Source organism: Myotis myotis, unplaced genomic scaffold (assembly GCF_014108235.1).
Source record: "Myotis myotis isolate mMyoMyo1 unplaced genomic scaffold, mMyoMyo1.p scaffold_m19_p_30, whole genome shotgun sequence".
Lineage (NCBI taxonomy): Eukaryota > Metazoa > Chordata > Mammalia > Chiroptera > Vespertilionidae > Myotis > Myotis myotis.
In genome coordinates, this window is record NW_023416336.1 from 151,786 (window position 1) to 170,121 (window position 18,336).

The 18,336-nt window shown below is 39.6% G+C and overlaps 1 protein-coding gene and 1 pseudogene across 3 annotated transcripts in view; both read left to right on the plus strand.

Annotated features, from left to right (window-relative positions):
• The first annotated feature begins 227 nt into the window (after window positions 1-227).
• EIF5B (eukaryotic translation initiation factor 5B) overlaps window positions 228-18,336 on the plus strand; it is a 60,169-nt gene continuing 42,060 nt past the window's right edge. For 2 of the 3 annotated variants that reach the window (XR_004966643.1, XM_036302304.1), the window contains exons 1-7: window positions 228-463; window positions 9,389-9,514; window positions 9,614-9,698; window positions 10,336-11,014; window positions 12,581-12,798; window positions 13,418-13,568; window positions 17,939-18,037. Coding sequence is in view for 2 of the 3 variants with exons in the window: in XM_036302304.1 (XP_036158197.1) it covers window positions 429-463; window positions 9,389-9,514; window positions 9,614-9,698; window positions 10,336-11,014; window positions 12,581-12,798; window positions 13,418-13,568; window positions 17,939-18,037 (1,393 nt within the window). In the remaining variant the exon portion in view is untranslated. The remainder of the gene's footprint in view (window positions 464-9,388; window positions 9,515-9,613; window positions 9,699-10,335; window positions 11,015-12,580; window positions 12,799-13,417; window positions 13,569-17,938; window positions 18,038-18,336) is intronic. The other variant, XM_036302303.1, reaches the window with a different exon arrangement.
• On the plus strand, window positions 13,701-17,027 carry LOC118652479 (annotated as a pseudogene).

Sequence of the window (18,336 nt, forward strand, 5' to 3'; positions counted from 1 at the left end):
TCCAGTTCTCCAAGTATGCGTCCCTCGAAGGGAGGGGCCGACTTGGGGAATTTTCAGCCTCATTGTCAGCCTTTGGGTTCTAGAACCTGGAAATCGCGCGGGCGTCGATGCGCGGCGGACGCTTGCGGGAAGGGGGCGCTCCGCTCCGGCCTGGCGGGCGGGCGCAGTGGAGACGCTCTACCCGAAGGGCAGCTCTCGTTGAGCCACGCCCTGCGTCCGCACGCCGAGGCGGCGGGAAGATGCGCTTGCGCACTGCGAGCCCTCACCATATGTGCCCTGTCCCAGTGCGCGGGTCCGTGCGGAGCCGGGTGCGAGAGGCGGCAGCGCGGGGCGGACGGAGCTGAGCGGAGCCCGAAGTCGGCCGGGGGACAGTGGGTCTGTGAGAGAGCGAAGAGCGGGCTTGGGGCCGCGAGCGCCGCTGTCAGGCGATGGGGAAGAAGCAGAAAAACAAGAGCGAAGACAGGTAAGTCAGTGTCTGGGTCCGCTCGGCAGCGGCCGGCGCGGCTCAGGGGGTCGTGCGGGTCCCGCCGGGTCGGGGTGGACCAGGGTTGAGGCTCGAGGCCGGCCTCGCAGGGCACCGGGCCCGGGCCCTGAGTGGGCGCCGCGGGCCCGAGACCCCGGTTCCGGGCAGGCGCGGAGGGCCTCGGCGGCTGGCGGGCTCTCCGAGCCAGACTCAGTCCCACTTCTGCCCCTCGCCCGGCCAGGAAAGGAGGGGCCTCTGGCCTGAGAAGCGGGGCAGTGGTTTCGGGGCTCCCGGCGTGGTCCGGGTGGTCGGCGTTTTGGGGGCGCCGCTCGAGGCGAGGCTCAGGAGGAGTTCTGTGCGCCTTTGTACCTGCGAGCACTGGGGGGCGAAGGGAGCTCGAAGCAGCTGTGCCCGTAGCCGGTGTTCCCACTTGGGAGCCTCAGGTGCGTTGGGGGCGCTTTGCACTCACCTCCCCCTTGAGTTCATCTAATTTGGTGGGTACAGTTCTCGATTATTTCATGGCTGGTGGTCCGGACTCCATGCTTTTCGCTTTCCTTCTTCCGGCCAGTCTTTCGATGGTTTCTTTGCTCTCTAGCACCTCCCCCAAGAAAGGAGGCGGAGAGGAAACCGACCAACCAGGGTCGCTCCTTTCTCACCACTTAAAAGGCTTTGGGGGGAGGGAGGGAGCACCCCGAGATTTCGGTCACTTTTCTGTGTCACATTCGGTTGAGTCTTTTGTCGTCGGAAGAGTTTGCTGCCTGGGAGGGAACAGCATCTGTTACTTTCCGCCTTTGTATACCACTCACCAAACTTAGTTCAAATACGGGGGGAGGCGGGAGGGGAGTGAGGTAACTTAAAACAAAAACAACCCGTGATAGTTCATCTTTCTGACTCAAAACGGACGTGTGGTGTTGAAGTTAAAATAAGATCACTAACTATAAGTAGTAGGAATTCTAGATCGTTTCCTCACCTAGTACTCATCTAGTTGATGAGTGGAATTAAAAGATAACCAGGGTGAGGCTTGTTTTTCACTTACAGGTCCACTGGAGGAAGTTAATTGGTTTGAAAAATAGGACCTAATTATTAATCAAACAGGATAAGTACCAAAAAAAAGGTAGAATTCTGGGTGATTTCGTGGGACAAAATTTCCCTGCCTTTGACAGGATGTTCTGATGCGTGGGATACTTTTTTCTTTGAACTGTGTACACAAAATAGGTAAGTTTAAAAAGCTTCGAGTACCAATTACCCAGCTTCACCCATTGTTATCACATCGTCAATCCTGTTTCATCCACCTGTTGGATATTTTATTTTTTAAAATATATTCTTATTTCAGAGAGGAAGGGAGAGAGAGGTAGAAACATCGAGAGAATCATCCGTTGGCTGCCTCCTGCACACCCCATGCTGGGGATCGATCCCCGCAACCAGGTCATGTGCCCTGACCTGGAAGCAAATTGCGACCTGGTTCATCGGTGAACTCTCAACCACTGAGCCAGACTGCCAGGCCTGCCTTTTTGGAGATATGTGTATGTATATATATATATATATATATATACACATATATATATATATATGTATATATATATATACACACACATATGTATATATATATACACACACACACACATATATATGTGTGTGTGTGTATGTATGTAAATATAAATAATTAAAATATATTTTGATTTGAGGGAGAGGGAGAGTGAGAAACATCAGTGATAAGAGAATCCTCGATGGCTGCCTCCTGCACGCCCCCCACAGGGGATCCAGACCGCAATCCGGGCATGTGCCCTTAACCCCAGTCCAACCTGGGACCTTTCAGTCCGCAGATCCACGCTCTATTCTTTGAGCCAAACCCGGCTAGGGCCCTTGTTGGATATTTTAGAGCAAACCTTAGAATCCGTTCATGAGTAAATTCTTCAGGTGTATTTGAAAGATAATACTTGAGGGGAGAAACCTGTAGAAACAGAACAAAACACAACTGCACTGCCGCCGTCAAGCCTAAGGAGTATTTACAGTGTTTTCTTAAATATTGTCAAGTGTGCAGCCAACTTTCTAATTTCACTGATTCTCTTAATTAAAAAGATTTTTTTTAACAATTGGTTTGGTTCACGATTACGGAAGTCTGTTATTTAGGTTTAAAAGTACATGTATATGTTGTTATTTTACTTACAGTTTTTATCTTCCAGACTCACAATAGAAAAAATATTCAGAGGGGAGAATTTTATTGTCTGTATTTTTGGAGGAAATTGTGTCTCATTGATTCATAAAGATTTTCACGGATTATGTGAAGTTTCAATTGCAAACACTGGAGCCTGTTAAAAGATTGGTTTGGAAGTGTAGAAGGAATGCTCCTGTTGTTTGGGGAGTATTTTTTTTTTAATATATTTTATTGATTTTTTACAGAGAGGAATAGAGAGTTAGAAACATCAGTGAGAGAGAAACATCGATCAGCTGCCTCCTGCACACCCCCCACTGGGGATGTGCCTGCAACCAAGGTACATGCTCTTGACCGGAATCAAACCTGGGACCCTTCAGTCCACAGGCTGATGCTCTGTCCACTGAGCCAAACTGGTTAGGGCAAGTATTTTTGTTTTGTTTTGTTTTTATCCCAGCTCAGACTAATCTGTAGTCTTTATTTTTTGGCTCACCTTGAAATGAAAGTGGTGGCAATGTAATTGAAAAGGTTTTCTCACCTTATTTTTCCTCCATGGATTTCTTTGCTTGATGCTGTTCAAATTGTAGGTAAAAATTCCTAGGGTTTTGCAGAGGGTCCCCCTTGACCAGAATTGCCGGGCCTTTTTACTTGGTGTTCCACATTAGATATTTTGGAGTGGGAGAGGGAAGTTTCACTACTTGGTTAGTTTACTTTGACCTTTTGTATATTTAAAAGGTACAGGCATACCTAGTTTTATTTTGCATTGCATATGCTATTGCGTTTTCTTTTCCTTTCTTTCTTTCTTTTTTTTCAAATTAAAGTCAAGATCCTCCAGCAAAAAGATTATGATTTGCTTAGTTGATGGTTAGTATATTTAGATATTACCTGGTTTTACTTTCTTGTATAAAGATCTCCACTTTTAAAGATTTTACATTCATCCCACCTCTTCCCTAACCAAGCTCTCCTAAGTAGAGCATGTTTCTGGCCAAGTAGAATTGGGTGAGAAATGAGCAGCTGTTTATTAGTTATCAAGATAAGGCACTGAGCTACTTTTCAGTTCTTGGAAAGAGCATAAATTACTTGACTGTTTCAATTCTTACAGTGTTATATTTAATCCCTGTTTTAACTTTTTAGCCACTCAGTGTTCATTTAAAATTAGGTTTTATTTCATTTGAGTATCTAATTTGTTATACCAATGACTAAACTTTTTTTAAAGACTAAGTTTTAGAATTTTGTTCCAGCTTGTGTAATTCTGAGAATGAGGCGTTGATATAGGGTATTCAGCAAGTGATCCTGACTTTTTTTCATTTGGGAAAACTCTTGATGAGACAAGGGATAGTATTTAACATCTACAGTTTATACAGAATATAAGGCTAATATTTTCATTTCTTCCTATGACCTTCCCAGTCATCAGTTTACATAATGGGACCTTATCTTATGGAAACTTGCATTCTCAAGACACGTCCTACTGTTTTCATTTACACAGTATGGTGAATGTTTCTTACTAATGTGTGCAGAGAAAAGGACCTGGATTATCTGCTTTTTCACAATTAACATTCAATTCTTCATTCTGGTATCCCTCCTTTTGTTGGATCCCCCAAATCTGGCAGTTATATTTTTCAAGTTATAAGGAATATGGTATCTCATTATAACTAGTGGGATTAATACCATATATCTTCCCCCCCTCCCCAAACACACACACACACCTCCCCAAAGAGAATATAGAGGGAAGGAAGATACTGTTTTACCTATCACACAGTCATTTATTGTGGAGGTGGAGATGTCATTCAGGAACTAGAGTTTCATGAGTCAGTAGAATTCTGGGGTATCTATCTGCATACTTTAGATCAGAAAAAAAAGATGCTTAATCTGAGAGTTCTCTTAGCTTGTTCCGACACTGATATTTTAGGAAATTGGTGTGTTGCAGGAGGGAAAGAATTTCTAGTTTTCCATAAATGAATAAGAAGGCAGATGAACTTTTCTTGTTGTCTTATTCTGTATTGTGATCTCTATTGAGATCTGGAGCTGATGCAACCCCTTTTATTTTTAGTCCTCACCTGAGGATATGTTTTTATTGATTTTTAGAGAAAGAGCAAAGGGGGAGGGGAGAGGGAGAAACATCGATGTGAAAGAGGAAAATCAATTGGTTGCCTGCTGTACATGTCCTGACCACTGATCGAACCTGCAATCTAGGTATGTGCCCTGGCTGGGGAATTGAACCTGAAACTTTTTGGTGTATAGGACTACGCTCCAACCAACCAACTGAGCCTGGCCAGGGCTCATGTAGTTACTTTTATTTTTTTAAAATATATTTTATTGGTTTTTTTTACAGAGAGAAAGGGAGAGGAATAGAGAGTTAGAAACATTGATGAGAGAGAAACATCAATTCAGCTGCCTCCTGCACACTCCCTACTGAGGATATGCCCGCAACCAAGGTACATGCCCTTGGCTGGAATCGAACCAGGGACCCTTCAGTCCGCAGGCTGACGCTCTATCCACTGAGCCAAACCGGTTAGGGCTGTGATGGTTGATTTTAATTGGGAGTTGATTATTTGGTACATTTGACACCTTTATGTTATTGAATCATCCCATTCAAGAAATGTATTGAGTGTCTATTAAAGTGCCATATACAGTGATCAACAAATAATAATATGACATGCTTCTGTATTTGGTTAATGTAATTGTAATGTCAGTAATTGTGGAGAGCAGCTACAGCGTTCAGACAGGATCAAGCCTCAGACTGACTTGTGGCAAAGCCACATACAAGTCCCAACTTGGAGGGCAAAGCCCTCCCAGCACAATTATAGCCAAAAGGCTATGGTTGTAAGCTTGACCTTATAGTCTGACCCTGCAGTCCTAGGTAGCTAAGGGATGTGGGCTGCAGGAGGTGCAGCAAGTGCTGCTTAATCAAAGTTTGATAGAGCAGAGAATGGCAACAACAGGAAAGAAGCAGATTTGAAACTCGCCAGAACATCGTAAACATCTTGCCCTTGTTTTGCTTTGTGTGATCTGACTATAAAGTAAAGCTTGGGCTTACAGGTTGTGTCACTGTTTCCTCATCCAGACGCAGTGATCCACCTGGCCCCAACTGTATTCTCTTGTCTGTTTTCTTTAATCCTTCACTGCCCCTCCTCAGGTTCACCACTGGCCATGCTGGACGTGGTTGAAGTAATATTTTATTACCAGGGGCCCAGTGCACGAATTCGTGCACCTTGAAAGGAACTGTGGGCCACGAGGCTACAGTGGGCACAGGAGTGGGTCTCGGCTGATCCTCCATGCCCTGGCCCGGCTCCTCCCACCACAGCTCTTGGTCTCCTGTCTGCTGGTGCTGGCCCTGATTGTTCGGCGCCATCACTGGATGTGAGTGGCGGCTGCTGCCCCAATCGCCCCTCAGAAGCAGGGGGAGGTGGAGAAGCCCTGAGGGGCGATCGGGGCTGGCACCAGGTGCTGGCAGTGGGTGCGAGTGCCAGGCAGGACCGTGGTGCGTGGGAGCAAAGAATTTTCAGTAACCACCAGAGGCTCCCCCCAATGAAAGCGATTGGTGCCCCACCTTGGTCTGGCGCCCCCGCTCACCTGCTCTACCATCCCGCTGCGTCTGACGTCCACCATGTTCTGCACACGCCCCCTGGTAGTCATCACACGTCATAGTGACCAGTTCGGTGTTCCACCATTTGGTCTATTTGCATATTAGGGCTTTATATATATTTTATAATTTTCTTCACTTGAGTCTTTAGAATATTTCTTTCTTTGCTTATTTCTAGGTATCTTACAGTTTTCATTGCTGTTAATGTAATACTTTTTCTTTCTTTTTTTCTGATAAATAGGAAAACTTTTCCAGGATGGTTGGTTGTCTTGTGTGTCACCAATTTATTGTACTCTTATTAGGAGTAGCTGTATAAAGGATGAGGACTATGTTGTGATTAGATTATTAGTTTGTCCTAATATGTGAATAGTAAAGGGGGAGAGCATGGAGAAAAAGATACAGCAGCATTCAAATGTTTTAATTAGTGACACACAAATGACTGCTTTTTTACCTTCCTTTCTTTCTATTTTATGCCTTGTAACAAATATGTATTGTCGAGAACGTTTAGTGCAAAAGGTATTTTGAAACCTGTATTAAACAGTACTGAAATAATCACAGTGTACTATTTGCCCCAGCAGTAACTACAACATTTACATAATGAAACACTTAATGTAGAACCAAAACCATGCTGTAACTATTTTGAAAGTGTGGGAGGAAGGAAAAGGAATAAAGATCTAAGAAATACCATGTTACATTTCAACCAACAATGTATTAGAGTTATAATTTCTCTACATCCTCATTAACACTTATCAACTGACTTTTCGATTACTGTGTAGTAGCCATTCCCATGAGTGTGAAGTGGTATCATACTATGATTTTGGTTTGTCATTCCATGATGGTTTAAAATGTTAAATGTTGTGCTTATTGGATATTTGCATATCTTGTTTGGAGAACTGTCTATTCAAAGCCTTTGCCCATTTTAAAATTATTTAGGAATAAGAATTTTTTATATATTCTACATACCAACCCTTTATCCAGGTATGATTTGCAAATATTTTCTATCATTCTGTGAGTTGCCTTTCTTTTCTCCCATTGTTCCACTTTCTTGGTGATATCCTTTGTAGCAAAAAGGTTCTAGTTTTGATGAAGTCTGATTCATCTATGTTTTCTTTGGTTTTTTATGTTTTTGGTGTCAGATCTAAGAAACCATCACTAGATCCAAGGTCGTGAAGATTTACTAGGTTTTCTTCTAGTAGTTTTATAGTGTTAAACTTTGAGCCATTTTAAGTTAACTTTTGTATATCATGTAACATGGGGGGTCCAACTTTATTCTTTGCATGTAGATATCCAGTTGTCCTGACACCATTTGTTAAAAAGACTTTAATTCTTTGTTGAAATCAGTTCACCATGTGTGTAGGTGTTTATTTATAGATTCTCAATTCTGTCCCATTGATCTGTATGTCTATCCTTAAAGCAGCACTTCTCTGTCTTGATTACTATAGCTTTGTATTAAGTTTTGAAATTGGGAGTGTGAGTTCTCTAACCTTGTTCTTTTTGAGACTGTGTTGGCTAGTCTGGATTTCTTGCATTTCCATAGAGATATTAGGATCAGCTTCTAAATTTCTGCAAAAAAGGGGAGGTGGGAGTAGGTAGAATTTGGATTAGGATCACATTTCACCTGTAGATCAGCGATTTTGAACTTTTTTTTCATCTCATGGCCTACATAAACTAATTATTAAAATTCTATAGCACTCCAAAAATATGTTTTTTGCTGATCTGACAAAAAAAAGATGTAATTTTGATTCATTTACAATGGACAGCTATTGTGTTGGCTGTTACCATTTTTTCATTTGACAATCTTAGGGAAAAGAGGTCAGTGCCCTGACTAAATAGTCAGATATTGCATGTTTCAAAAATTCTTGCAGCACATTGTTTGAAAATTGCTGCTATAGATCAATTTTGGGAGTATTGCCAATATTTTGCCTTCTGATCTGTAAACATGGGATGTCTTTCCACTTATTTAGGTCTTAGGTGTTTTTCAATAACATTTTGTAGTTTTCAGAGTAGATTTGCAACTCTTTTCAAAAACTATTCCTGAGCATTTCTTTTTTATGCTATTGTAAATGGAATTCTTTTCTTAATTTCATTTTCAGATTGTTCATTGCTAGTGCATAGTTTAAATACAGTTGATTTTTGTACAGTGATCTATACTGAAATCTTAATGAATTCACTTATTAGCTGTAATAATCTTTTTATCCTTAGGATTTTATGGTCAGGTCTTAGGCAAGTTCAAATGGTTTCGTCCTTTTCTACTCTAAATGCTTTTTCTTTGCTTTGCCTGAAGTTCTGGCTAAATCTTGCAGTACAATGTTGAATAGAAATGGGGAGAGTGGACATTTTTGTCTTGTTTCTGATCTTAGGGGAAACTTTGTTTTCCCCCATTAAGTATAATGTTAGCTGTGCTTTCCCTAGAGACCCTTTTTTAGGTTGAGGAAAGTTTGCTTTCTATTCCTAGTTGGTTGACTCCTTTTACCAGGAAAGGGTGTTGGATTTTGGTTAAACACTATTTTTTCATTTATTACGATAACCATGTGTTTTTTGTCTTATTTACTAGAGGCCCAGTGCTCAAAATTCATGCACAGGGGCGGCGGGGGGGTGGTGGTGGTGGTGGTGGTGGTGGTGATGGTGTGGGTTCAGCCTGGCCTGTGTGCTCTCGTAATCTGGGACTCCTTGGGTAAGGTCCCTAGGCCTGGCTGGCGATCAGGGCCTAGCCCTGTAGGGCCACCACTGCCACTGCTTGCCATCTGTGTGGTGCTGCCCCTTCCCCCCTGCCCCCGCCACTGGTCGCCTCCCTCTGCGGGTGACTGGCGTGGGGTGCGATAGCTTGGCTGACCTAGGCCTCCCTCTGCAGAGTGATTGCTGGCCTGCTCACACACCGCCACAGCATCGCTGGCTAGTGACCTGGGCCTCCCTCTGTTGGGCGATCACAGGGCCCCAAATCGATCACCCCGCAGAGGGAGGCCCCGCCCACCCACCTCAGTGCTGCCAGCTAGGTGGCCTGGGCCCCCCTCTGTGGCCGCCGGCAGGAGGCAGCTGATGAATCTTTCTCTGTCATCGATGTATCTCTCTCTCTCTCCCTTCTTTCTCTAAAATCAATAAAAACATTTTTCTAAAACGTTCCTCTGTAGGTGAATGTGCTAGATTATTTTGTTCTCGAGTAACATTTAGATCTTCTTTGTTTTCATTTAAGTGCCAAGGATGACATTGATCTTGATGCCTTGGCTGCAGAAATAGAAGGAGCTGGTGCTGCTAAGGAGCAGGAGCCTCAAAAGTCCAAGGGGAAGAAGAAAAAAGAAAAAAAAAGGCAAGACTTTGAGTAAGTATATTTCAAATATATTTCCTTTTTACTGGCTTTGGTACAAGATTCACTTATTAAGCTGATTCCTTGCCTTAAATATATTTTCATCTTTTCTAGTGAAGATGATATCCTGAAAGAACTGGAAGAATTGTCTTGGGAGGCTCAAGGCATCAAAGCTGACAGAGAAACCGCGGCAACAAAGGTGAATGGTTGTTAGCCAGCCTTGCTTCCTAGTGCCTGTTTTTAGGGAGCTGCTTTTGCAAACGGATAAAATTTTCTATAAATTCTGATGCCAACAGGGGAAAAGCAAGTTTTAGGAAAGAAATAATGTCTTTTAAAACCTTTTACAGATAGAAAGATGCTTTTCTTGGAATCTAAAGGTATTTTGGGATATGTTGCCTGTTTATAAAATTGATATATTTGGAGATAGAACATTTCCTATCTCCACCTTCAATTTCTTAAATATTGTTTCTTTTTCATCATTTGAATTTGGAGAGGCCTCAGAACAGTGGGAAAGTGATAGGTATTTCTTCTTATTTCAATACCCCCCCTTAAACTTTGTGTGCCATTTGAAGAAGCTAGTAAATGTGGATTGTGATTAGTACTGGCTTTAGAGCACCTGGATTCTGACATTCACTGTCAGTGTGAGATGTGCCTGACACCTAGGCTAGCTTTTGTTACTTAGTTGAGGTTTATATCCTTATAAAAAAAAACTTTTGAAAATATTTTGAGAATTTTTTGATGTGTTTTTAATGAAGTATGTGACTGAGGAGTTTCAATTATTTATTTTAAAACAAAATATAACGCTGTTAATATTTCTAACAATGGAAATTTTCTAGCCAACAGAAAATAATGAAGAAGAATCCTTCTCAAAACAAGATAAAAAAAAGAAAGGACAGAAAGGCAAAAAACAAAATTTTGATGAGAATGATAGTGATGAATTGGAAGATAAGGATTCAAAATCAAAAAAGACAGCAAAACCAAAAGTGGAAATGTACTCTGGGAGTGATGATGATGATGATGATGATTTAAAAAAACTTTCTAAAAAAGCTAAAGGGAAAACTCAAAAATCAAATAAGAAGTGGGATGGGTCAGAAGAGGATGAGGATAACAGTAAGAGAATTAAAGAGCGTTCCAGAGTAAATTCTTCCGGGGAAAGTGGTGATGATTCAGATGAATTTTTGCAGTCTAGAAAAGGACAGAAAAAAAATCAAAAAAATAAGCCAGGTCCTACTGTAGAGAGTGGGAATGAAGATGAAGACTCCTTCAAAATTAAGACAGTGGCCCAAAAGAAGGCAGAAAAGAAAGAGCGCGAGAGAAAAAAGCGAGATGAAGAAAAGGCAAAACTGCGGAAGCTGAAAGAAAAAGAAGAGTTAGAAACTGGTAAAAAGGATCAGAGTAAACAAAAAGAACCTCAAAAGAAATCTGAAGAGGAAAGTGTAAAATCCAAGGTGACTCTTGATACTGGAACAGCCCCTGCCTCTGATGAGAAGGGAGAGGTGCCCATAGCCGCTGAAGGTTGGTAAATTATTGCAGAAAGGGCAAAAGGCTTGAGTTCATATTTAATCTAAGGTTTGGTTATTATGCCCCAAGTCATTTTCTTATTTGTCCTTGGTTATAAAGATGCTTAATTGTAAGAAAATCTTTAAAAAACTACATCTGTGTACTTTTTGAATTGATGTTTATTGTTAAAGATTTATATGTAATACAAAATGTCTTTCAAGTGGTTTGTACACAGACTAGGATTTTTATAGAATTTCACTGTGGTAACCAATTTTTTGTTGATAAAGAGTAGAAGTTGCCTAATGAAAATTTATTCTTCTCTGACGATAACTTGGTGTCAGGTGATAACTGAATTCTTTCCTGTTTTTATATTTCTTTATCAAAGTTTTTATTAACTTTAAAGAGAGAGAAAGAGAGAGGAAACATTAAACTGAGAGAGGGAGAAACATTGATTGGCTACCTCCTGCATGCCCCTTACTGAGGATAGAGCCCACAACCCAAACCGGGAATTGAACTGGTCACCTTTTGGTGCATGGGACGATGCTCAACCAACTGAGCTACCCAGGCCAGGGCTCTTAGCTGTTTTTAAAAACCCAATTCAGCCTGTGAAATAGAAAAGTGAAACATGCTGAAATTAGTTAACATCTTTTAAGCAATAGACACTTTTTAGTACCATAACTAATTACAAAAAATAGCTTTATAGTTAAATTTCCCACTCTTTTTTTTTTTTTTTTAAATATATTTTATTGATTTTTTTACAGAGAGGAAGGGAGAGAGATAGAGAGTTAGAAACATCGATAAGAGAGAAACATCGATCAGCTGCCTCTTGCACATCTCCTACCGGGGATGTGCCCGCAACCCAAGTACATGCCCTTGACCGGAATCGAACCCGGAACCTTTCAGTCCGCAGGCCGACGCTCTATCCACTGAGCCAAACCGGTTTTGGCAAATTTCCCATTCTTAATCAGAATAAAAACAGATCAAATGATTCACATAGCTTTTCTTTAGACTGGTAAAACTTTTAAGGGGAAAATTGACATAACTTTTTTAACCACTTGAAATATTATCTGGACATATTTGAAGAGAAATACCATGAAAGTAGCTTTATAATCTTTAGCTTTCTAAGCATAATACTATAGAGTTCTTAGAATATAATTACCTATATTTTTGTGTTTTACCCTTCTAATATCTTAAGATTGGCATCATTCATATTATTCCCATTTTATAGAAGCAACACTAGCTAAGAATTAAGGCAGGAATTCAGACACTGTGGATTAAGAGCTACATTAGATACATTATATCTTGTCCCTGCTGACAAGATCCTGCTGTCTTCTGGCATCTCTCAGGACAGCTTAGAGCAACACCAGCCTTGCAGGCTCCTAAGGAAGCTAGCTTGGGGATTCTAAGCTGATCTAGGCGCTCAGGTTCTCCTGTGCTCTTCTGGATGCCTTGATGCCTATGGGCTCTAGCCTGCTGCTAGCATCAGCTTCAGCCCATTACGGTCCTAGAATTCTGGGGTTTGCTCATCATTGCCTTAGGAAACTTTAAAAAAACAACAGCTTATCTATTCTTTTTTGATAGATGACAATGAAGCAGACAAAAAGAAAAAAGATAAGAAGAAAAAGAAAGTAGAAAAGGAAGACAAAGAGAAGGAGAAGAAAAAAGGACCTAGCAAAGCCACAGTTAAAGCTATGCAGGAAGCTCTGGCTAAGCTGAAAGAAGAAGAAGAGAGACAGAAGCGAGAAGAGGAAGAACGCATCAAACGGCTTGAGGAGTTGGAAGCCAAGCGGAAAGAAGAGGTACGTTTTCATAAAGTTGCTGACATTGACATTGTGTTTAACTTAAGATCTCTTCTCTATGAAATATCTCTAACCTCTAATCTGTTGTCTGTCTGGATTTAAATAATAAGATCAAGAGGTACAGAAAATTCTACCCTTATTTCCTGAGGTACAGACAGGTGTTGCTTATGTATCATTGCCAAGACATAGTCTATTCTCATGAATAATCATTATGTGCGCCCTGGCTGGTGTGGCTCAGTGGTAGAGTGTCGGCCCAAACACTGAAGGATCACTGGCTCGATTCCTGGTCAAGGACGCATGCTGGCAGGCTCGTTCCCTGGCCTTGGTTGGGAACATGCAGGAGGCCACCAATCTATGTTTCTCTCTCACATTGATGTTTCTCTCTCTCTGTCTGTCCCCATCCCTTCCACTCTCTAAAAAATCAGTGGAAAAAATATTCTTGGGTGAGGATTAACAAAAAAAATTATGTATAACATTTAAAATATTTTCATTTGGAATCTCCTAACATAATACTTTGCATGTATCGCAAAAGCTCTGTTTGAAGCTTGGGTTTTTTACATTTAAATTTTATAATTGATTAAGCTAGTACAATTTTTGTCTGATATATATTCTTTTATAGGAAAGATTAGAACAAGAAAAAAGAGAAAGGAAAAAGCAAAAAGAAAAAGAAAGAAAAGAACGCTTGAAAAAAGAAGGGAAACTTTTAACAAAATCTCAGAGAGAAGCCAGAGCCAGAGCTGAAGCTACCCTTAAACTTCTACAAGCTCAGGGTAAGTAGTATTTTTAATTAATGGGAAGAGTCTAGATGTTTCTCTCAAGTAGTTGTATCTTTATAATGGTCAAAATGAAAATTGAATTGTACTAGAACAATTCCTATGAAAATGCTGTGAAAAAGTCTAATAATGTTAGGTGATATAATTTCCTTATGTAGGGAGATGACTTACATACTATGTTAAAATTTTATGTGTAAATGATAGTGTATGTATAAAAACATTTTTTTGTTCCCCAAAATAAATGAAAATAGAGAATGTAGTTAAATGAGTCCCCATTACCCATCACTCAGTTTAAACAATTATCAATATATATCATTTTTGTTTTGTCCTCCACCCACTTTTTTCCCTTGTAGTATTTTAAAGTAAATTTCAGATACCATATTATTTTACTTTAGTATGTATCTCTAACAAGTAAGGACATTTTACTTTTTAACATGAATAGAGTACATCTTCTAACAAAGTTAATTCCTTGATAGCATCTGATTTTCTGTCCATTTAAAATTTTTCCCCATTTGTCTCCAAATGCATTTTATAGTTGATTAAGAAAAAAAAAAAAATCAGGATCCAGAGCCATAAAACAAGCTTTAAGACATTTGAAAGAATTAAAGCAAACAGAATAAAAAATAAAACATAATTGAACTGTCTGGCTGGTGAGCACAGTGGTTAGAGCATTGGTCTACACACTGAAGGTTCATGGGTTTGAATCCTGATCCAAGGGAACATAACCTGGGTTGCAGGTTTGATTCATGCCCTGGTTGGGGTGAGTGCAGGTGTCAGCAGTCGATGTGTGTCTCTCATATTGATGTCTCTCTCTGCCCTCCCCCCACTTTCTGGCTTCCTCCCTTTCCCTCTCTAAAAATCAGTAGGAAAAATATCTCAGGTAAGGATTAACCAAACACGCACGCACGCACTCACACAACAATTACACTAGAAAAGAATAATAGAAATATATTGAGAAAAATCCAGAAATATTTGAAAATTAAACAACCTGCTTCTTATTAATCCATGAGTTCAAGAAGTCCATAAGAATTAGATAGTAACTTTAAAAAAAGATAAAGCACAACAAAATTTTGAAAATGTGCGTAGAGGGAAATTTATAGCATTAAAATGCTTCTTTTAGTAAAAGGAGAATAGTCTTACGTTTCCCATCCTACCAACCAAAAATAAGAAGAGCAAAGTAATGTAGTAGAAAAAAAATAGAATCAATTAGGCCTCCTCATTCTACCCCGCCTGCTCGGCAGCGGAGGCAGTGGTGGCAGCAGCGGTTGTCCCTGCCTCTCCGCCACCTCCACCTCAGCTTATCTCCAGGCCAGTGTCGTTGGCAGAGAGGGGGACAGTAGTCATAGACGCCTGCCCCTGCCTCACAAGAAGCTCCCCAGTTGTTGCACAGTCTCACTCTTTGGGGAAAGTTTATGCTAGAAAACTGAAGGCAATTAATGGGTGAATATGATCAGATTTCTCCACCAAGTTCTCAGTCTGATAAGGAAAATCCCTTGTTGTCAACCTAAAGAAGCATTCAGAGAAGACATCTGACTCTTTTCAAGATGAACTTGAAGGTTATATCAAAGTGCAGAAAGCCAGAGGCTTAAAACCAAAGACTTGTTTCAGACAGATGAGAGAGGACTATTTGGAAACCTGTAGGGACAAAGAAGAGGTTGATTTCAGACCCAGGTACAGAAGGTTTGATCAAAGACTCCCAACTGAAACCATCCAGACCCACCCAAGGTCATGCAGTGTTTCACAAACAGTGGAAAACCAGTTACCTCATACTACCAGCTCATGACAGCATGAGATACTGTCAATTCACCAGGGACTATTTCTCAGGAAAACCAGCACCCCTGAACCTTAGTCATCTAGAGTATAATTATAGCTCACACAGTGTAGAATCTAGAGTTTACAGGCACCTCTCAGAAACCAGTACCAGTGCCCATAAAGCCGGCCATGAACAGATACAGGAGAAGAGAAAATGGCACCCAGAAGGAGGCAGAGAAAAATCGGAGGAGCAGCAGCCCAAACATAAGAGGAAAAAAGGTTGTGAGGAAACAGATTTAGACAAACACAAGAGCTTCCAGAGAAGCAACACAGAGGTAGAAACAGGATCAGCACAGAAAAGCTTAAGAATCAAAGGGAGAGAAAAAGACAAGATGTAGCCTCTAAGAAAGGATTGTAAGCGTAGAAAAGAGAAAAAGGAACAAGGCACAGAAAAGGACAGGAGAGGAAATGCTTTGGGACCAGTCTGTCCTTGGACTTTGAAGCTCTTGAGTTGGTTCTCCTGAGGTTAAACTGAAAAATCATTGGGGAGCTTGGTTTTATGATGTTCATGTTCATAGCACTTTTCTCATGGAAATAGGTACTGTCACTTCAAACAAAGGCCAAGTGAACAAAAAGTATTTAGGCCTTGGCCGGATAGCTCAGTTGGTTGGAGTGTGGTCCCAATAAGCCAAGCTTTCAGGTTCAATCCCTGGTCAGGGCACATACAAGAAGCAACCAATGAATGCACAAATAAGTGAAACAACAAATTGATGTTTCTCTCATTCTCTCTCTCTCTCTCTCTCTCTCTCCTTCAAATCCTTATTTAGTATGCTTGATAAATCCAACATGGAAATTACTTTTCTTCATTTTCTAGAAACATCATTACATTTTTCTTACATATAATGTAATTTTCCTTAATGAGAGCAGCTTTGCTTTTATTCATCAAACTGCTATGATTATGGAAATATTTTTCCCTTGGGAATTCATTTATTTTAAATTGGAGGATTAATAGGCTTTGTAGAATCTATTTCTTAATTGGGTTTGTTTTAGTTTGGGGTGGGGTATTTTTACATTTATTAGTTTTTTCAATTTACATTTTTTCCCTCTGAGATATATATATATAAGTTCTTTGTACTTTATAGATTGAATAATGAAAAACATTAAAATAATCTTAGGTTACATATGGCTTTAAAAGTTTCAAAGAGTATACAAAATCCATTTATAATAAGTACTTATAATGAAGTTCTAGTTTCTGAAAAAAAAAGAATGGAGCCAAAAACCAGTTCTTGAAAAAAAAAATGAATAAAATTGATAAACTTCTAGACTGACTAAGAAAAAGCTAAGACAAATTATTGATATCAGGAGTGAAAGGGTCGGGAGAGGCATCATCATTACAGATCCTATAAGTATTGAAATGATGATAAGGGAATAGAACGAGCAATTCTATACTCATAAATTCAAAAGCTCAGATAAAATAGGGCCATTCCTTACTAGATATAAACTATCAAAACTCATAAAGAAGTACATAACCTGGATAGTCCTATATCTACTGTAGTCTCCCTTCAAATGTGGAGGATACATTCCAAGATCCTCAGTGGATGCCTAAAACCATGGAGTAACAAAACATACTTATGTTTTCTCCTACATATACATACCTCTGATAAAGTTTAATTTATAAATTAGACACAGTAAGAGATTAACAAGAACTAAAATGAAAAATATAACAATATTAACTATAATAAAAGTTATGTGAACATGGTCTCAAATTAAGACTACAATGAGATATCACTACACATTTTTTAGAATACATAAATTAAAAAGAATCAAAACATATGTTTTAACCAAATGCTTGTGAGGATATTGAACAGTTGATACTTTCATACATTACTGCTGGGAATGCAAACTTGTAAAGACACTTTGGAAAACAGTGGTCAGTTGCTTAGAAAATTAAATACATATTTACCTAATGTGCCATAATTTCCACTCCAAAATCTTTACCCCAGAGAAATGTTCACACAAAAACCTCTCCATACGAATACTCATATCAGCTTTATTTATAAATGTCAAAAACTAGAAATAACTCAAATGTCCTTCAGTTGTCTACTGAATAAAGAAAGGAACTGTGTTCCATCAATACAATGGAATGCTACCCAGCAGTAAAAAGAAATGAAATACTGGTACATATAACAAAGAGGATGACTCATCCCTTAAGATGACAGCAGCCAGACTGTAAGGTTCATTTCTGTGACATTTGGAAAATGCAAATCTTTGAGGATGTAGAACAGGTCAGTGCTGCCAGGGGCTAAGGATGTGAGCAGAGTTTGACTACATAATATCCACAGAGTGATGGAATTTTTTTGCATCATCATTGCGATGGTGGTTGCATAATTTTAGGCATTTGTCAAAAGTCTTAGAATCGTACACCGACATAATGGAATTTTATTGTATTGGTAAAATTTAGAATGCCTTATATAAAAAAGGTTTTTCCATGAATGTTATTTTTTATATTTTAAGGTATGTATCTTTGAGGTGAATAGAATGTTATGTGTTTAAGTACTATCTCCTAAGGTGACATACAGGTTAGTATAAACCTGAAATTTTCCATTATCCCTCAGGTGTTGAAGTGCCATCAAAAGACTCTTTGCCAAAGAAAAGGCCAATTTATGAAGATAAAAAGAAGAAAAAAACTCCACAGCAGCTAGAAAATAAAGAAGGTTTGTATACAAAATAATCTGATTTAGAAACATTTTTTTTGCTTTTTCCCAACTTTAAAACAGAATGGCTTTAAAAAAGAAATCAACAAGTCAGAATGGCATATTAAAACTGATTTTTTTCACACATTTCTGATTTTTATTATTCTCAACTGGTTGAAATAATAGGGTGATGAAAAAGTAGTTGTGTTTTAAAAATCTGGATCCTACCCTATAAATAACTATTTTTTAATTTAATTTAATTTTTTAATCTTTATTGTTGAGAGAGTATTACAGATGTCCCCACCTTCTTTCTCCCCTTT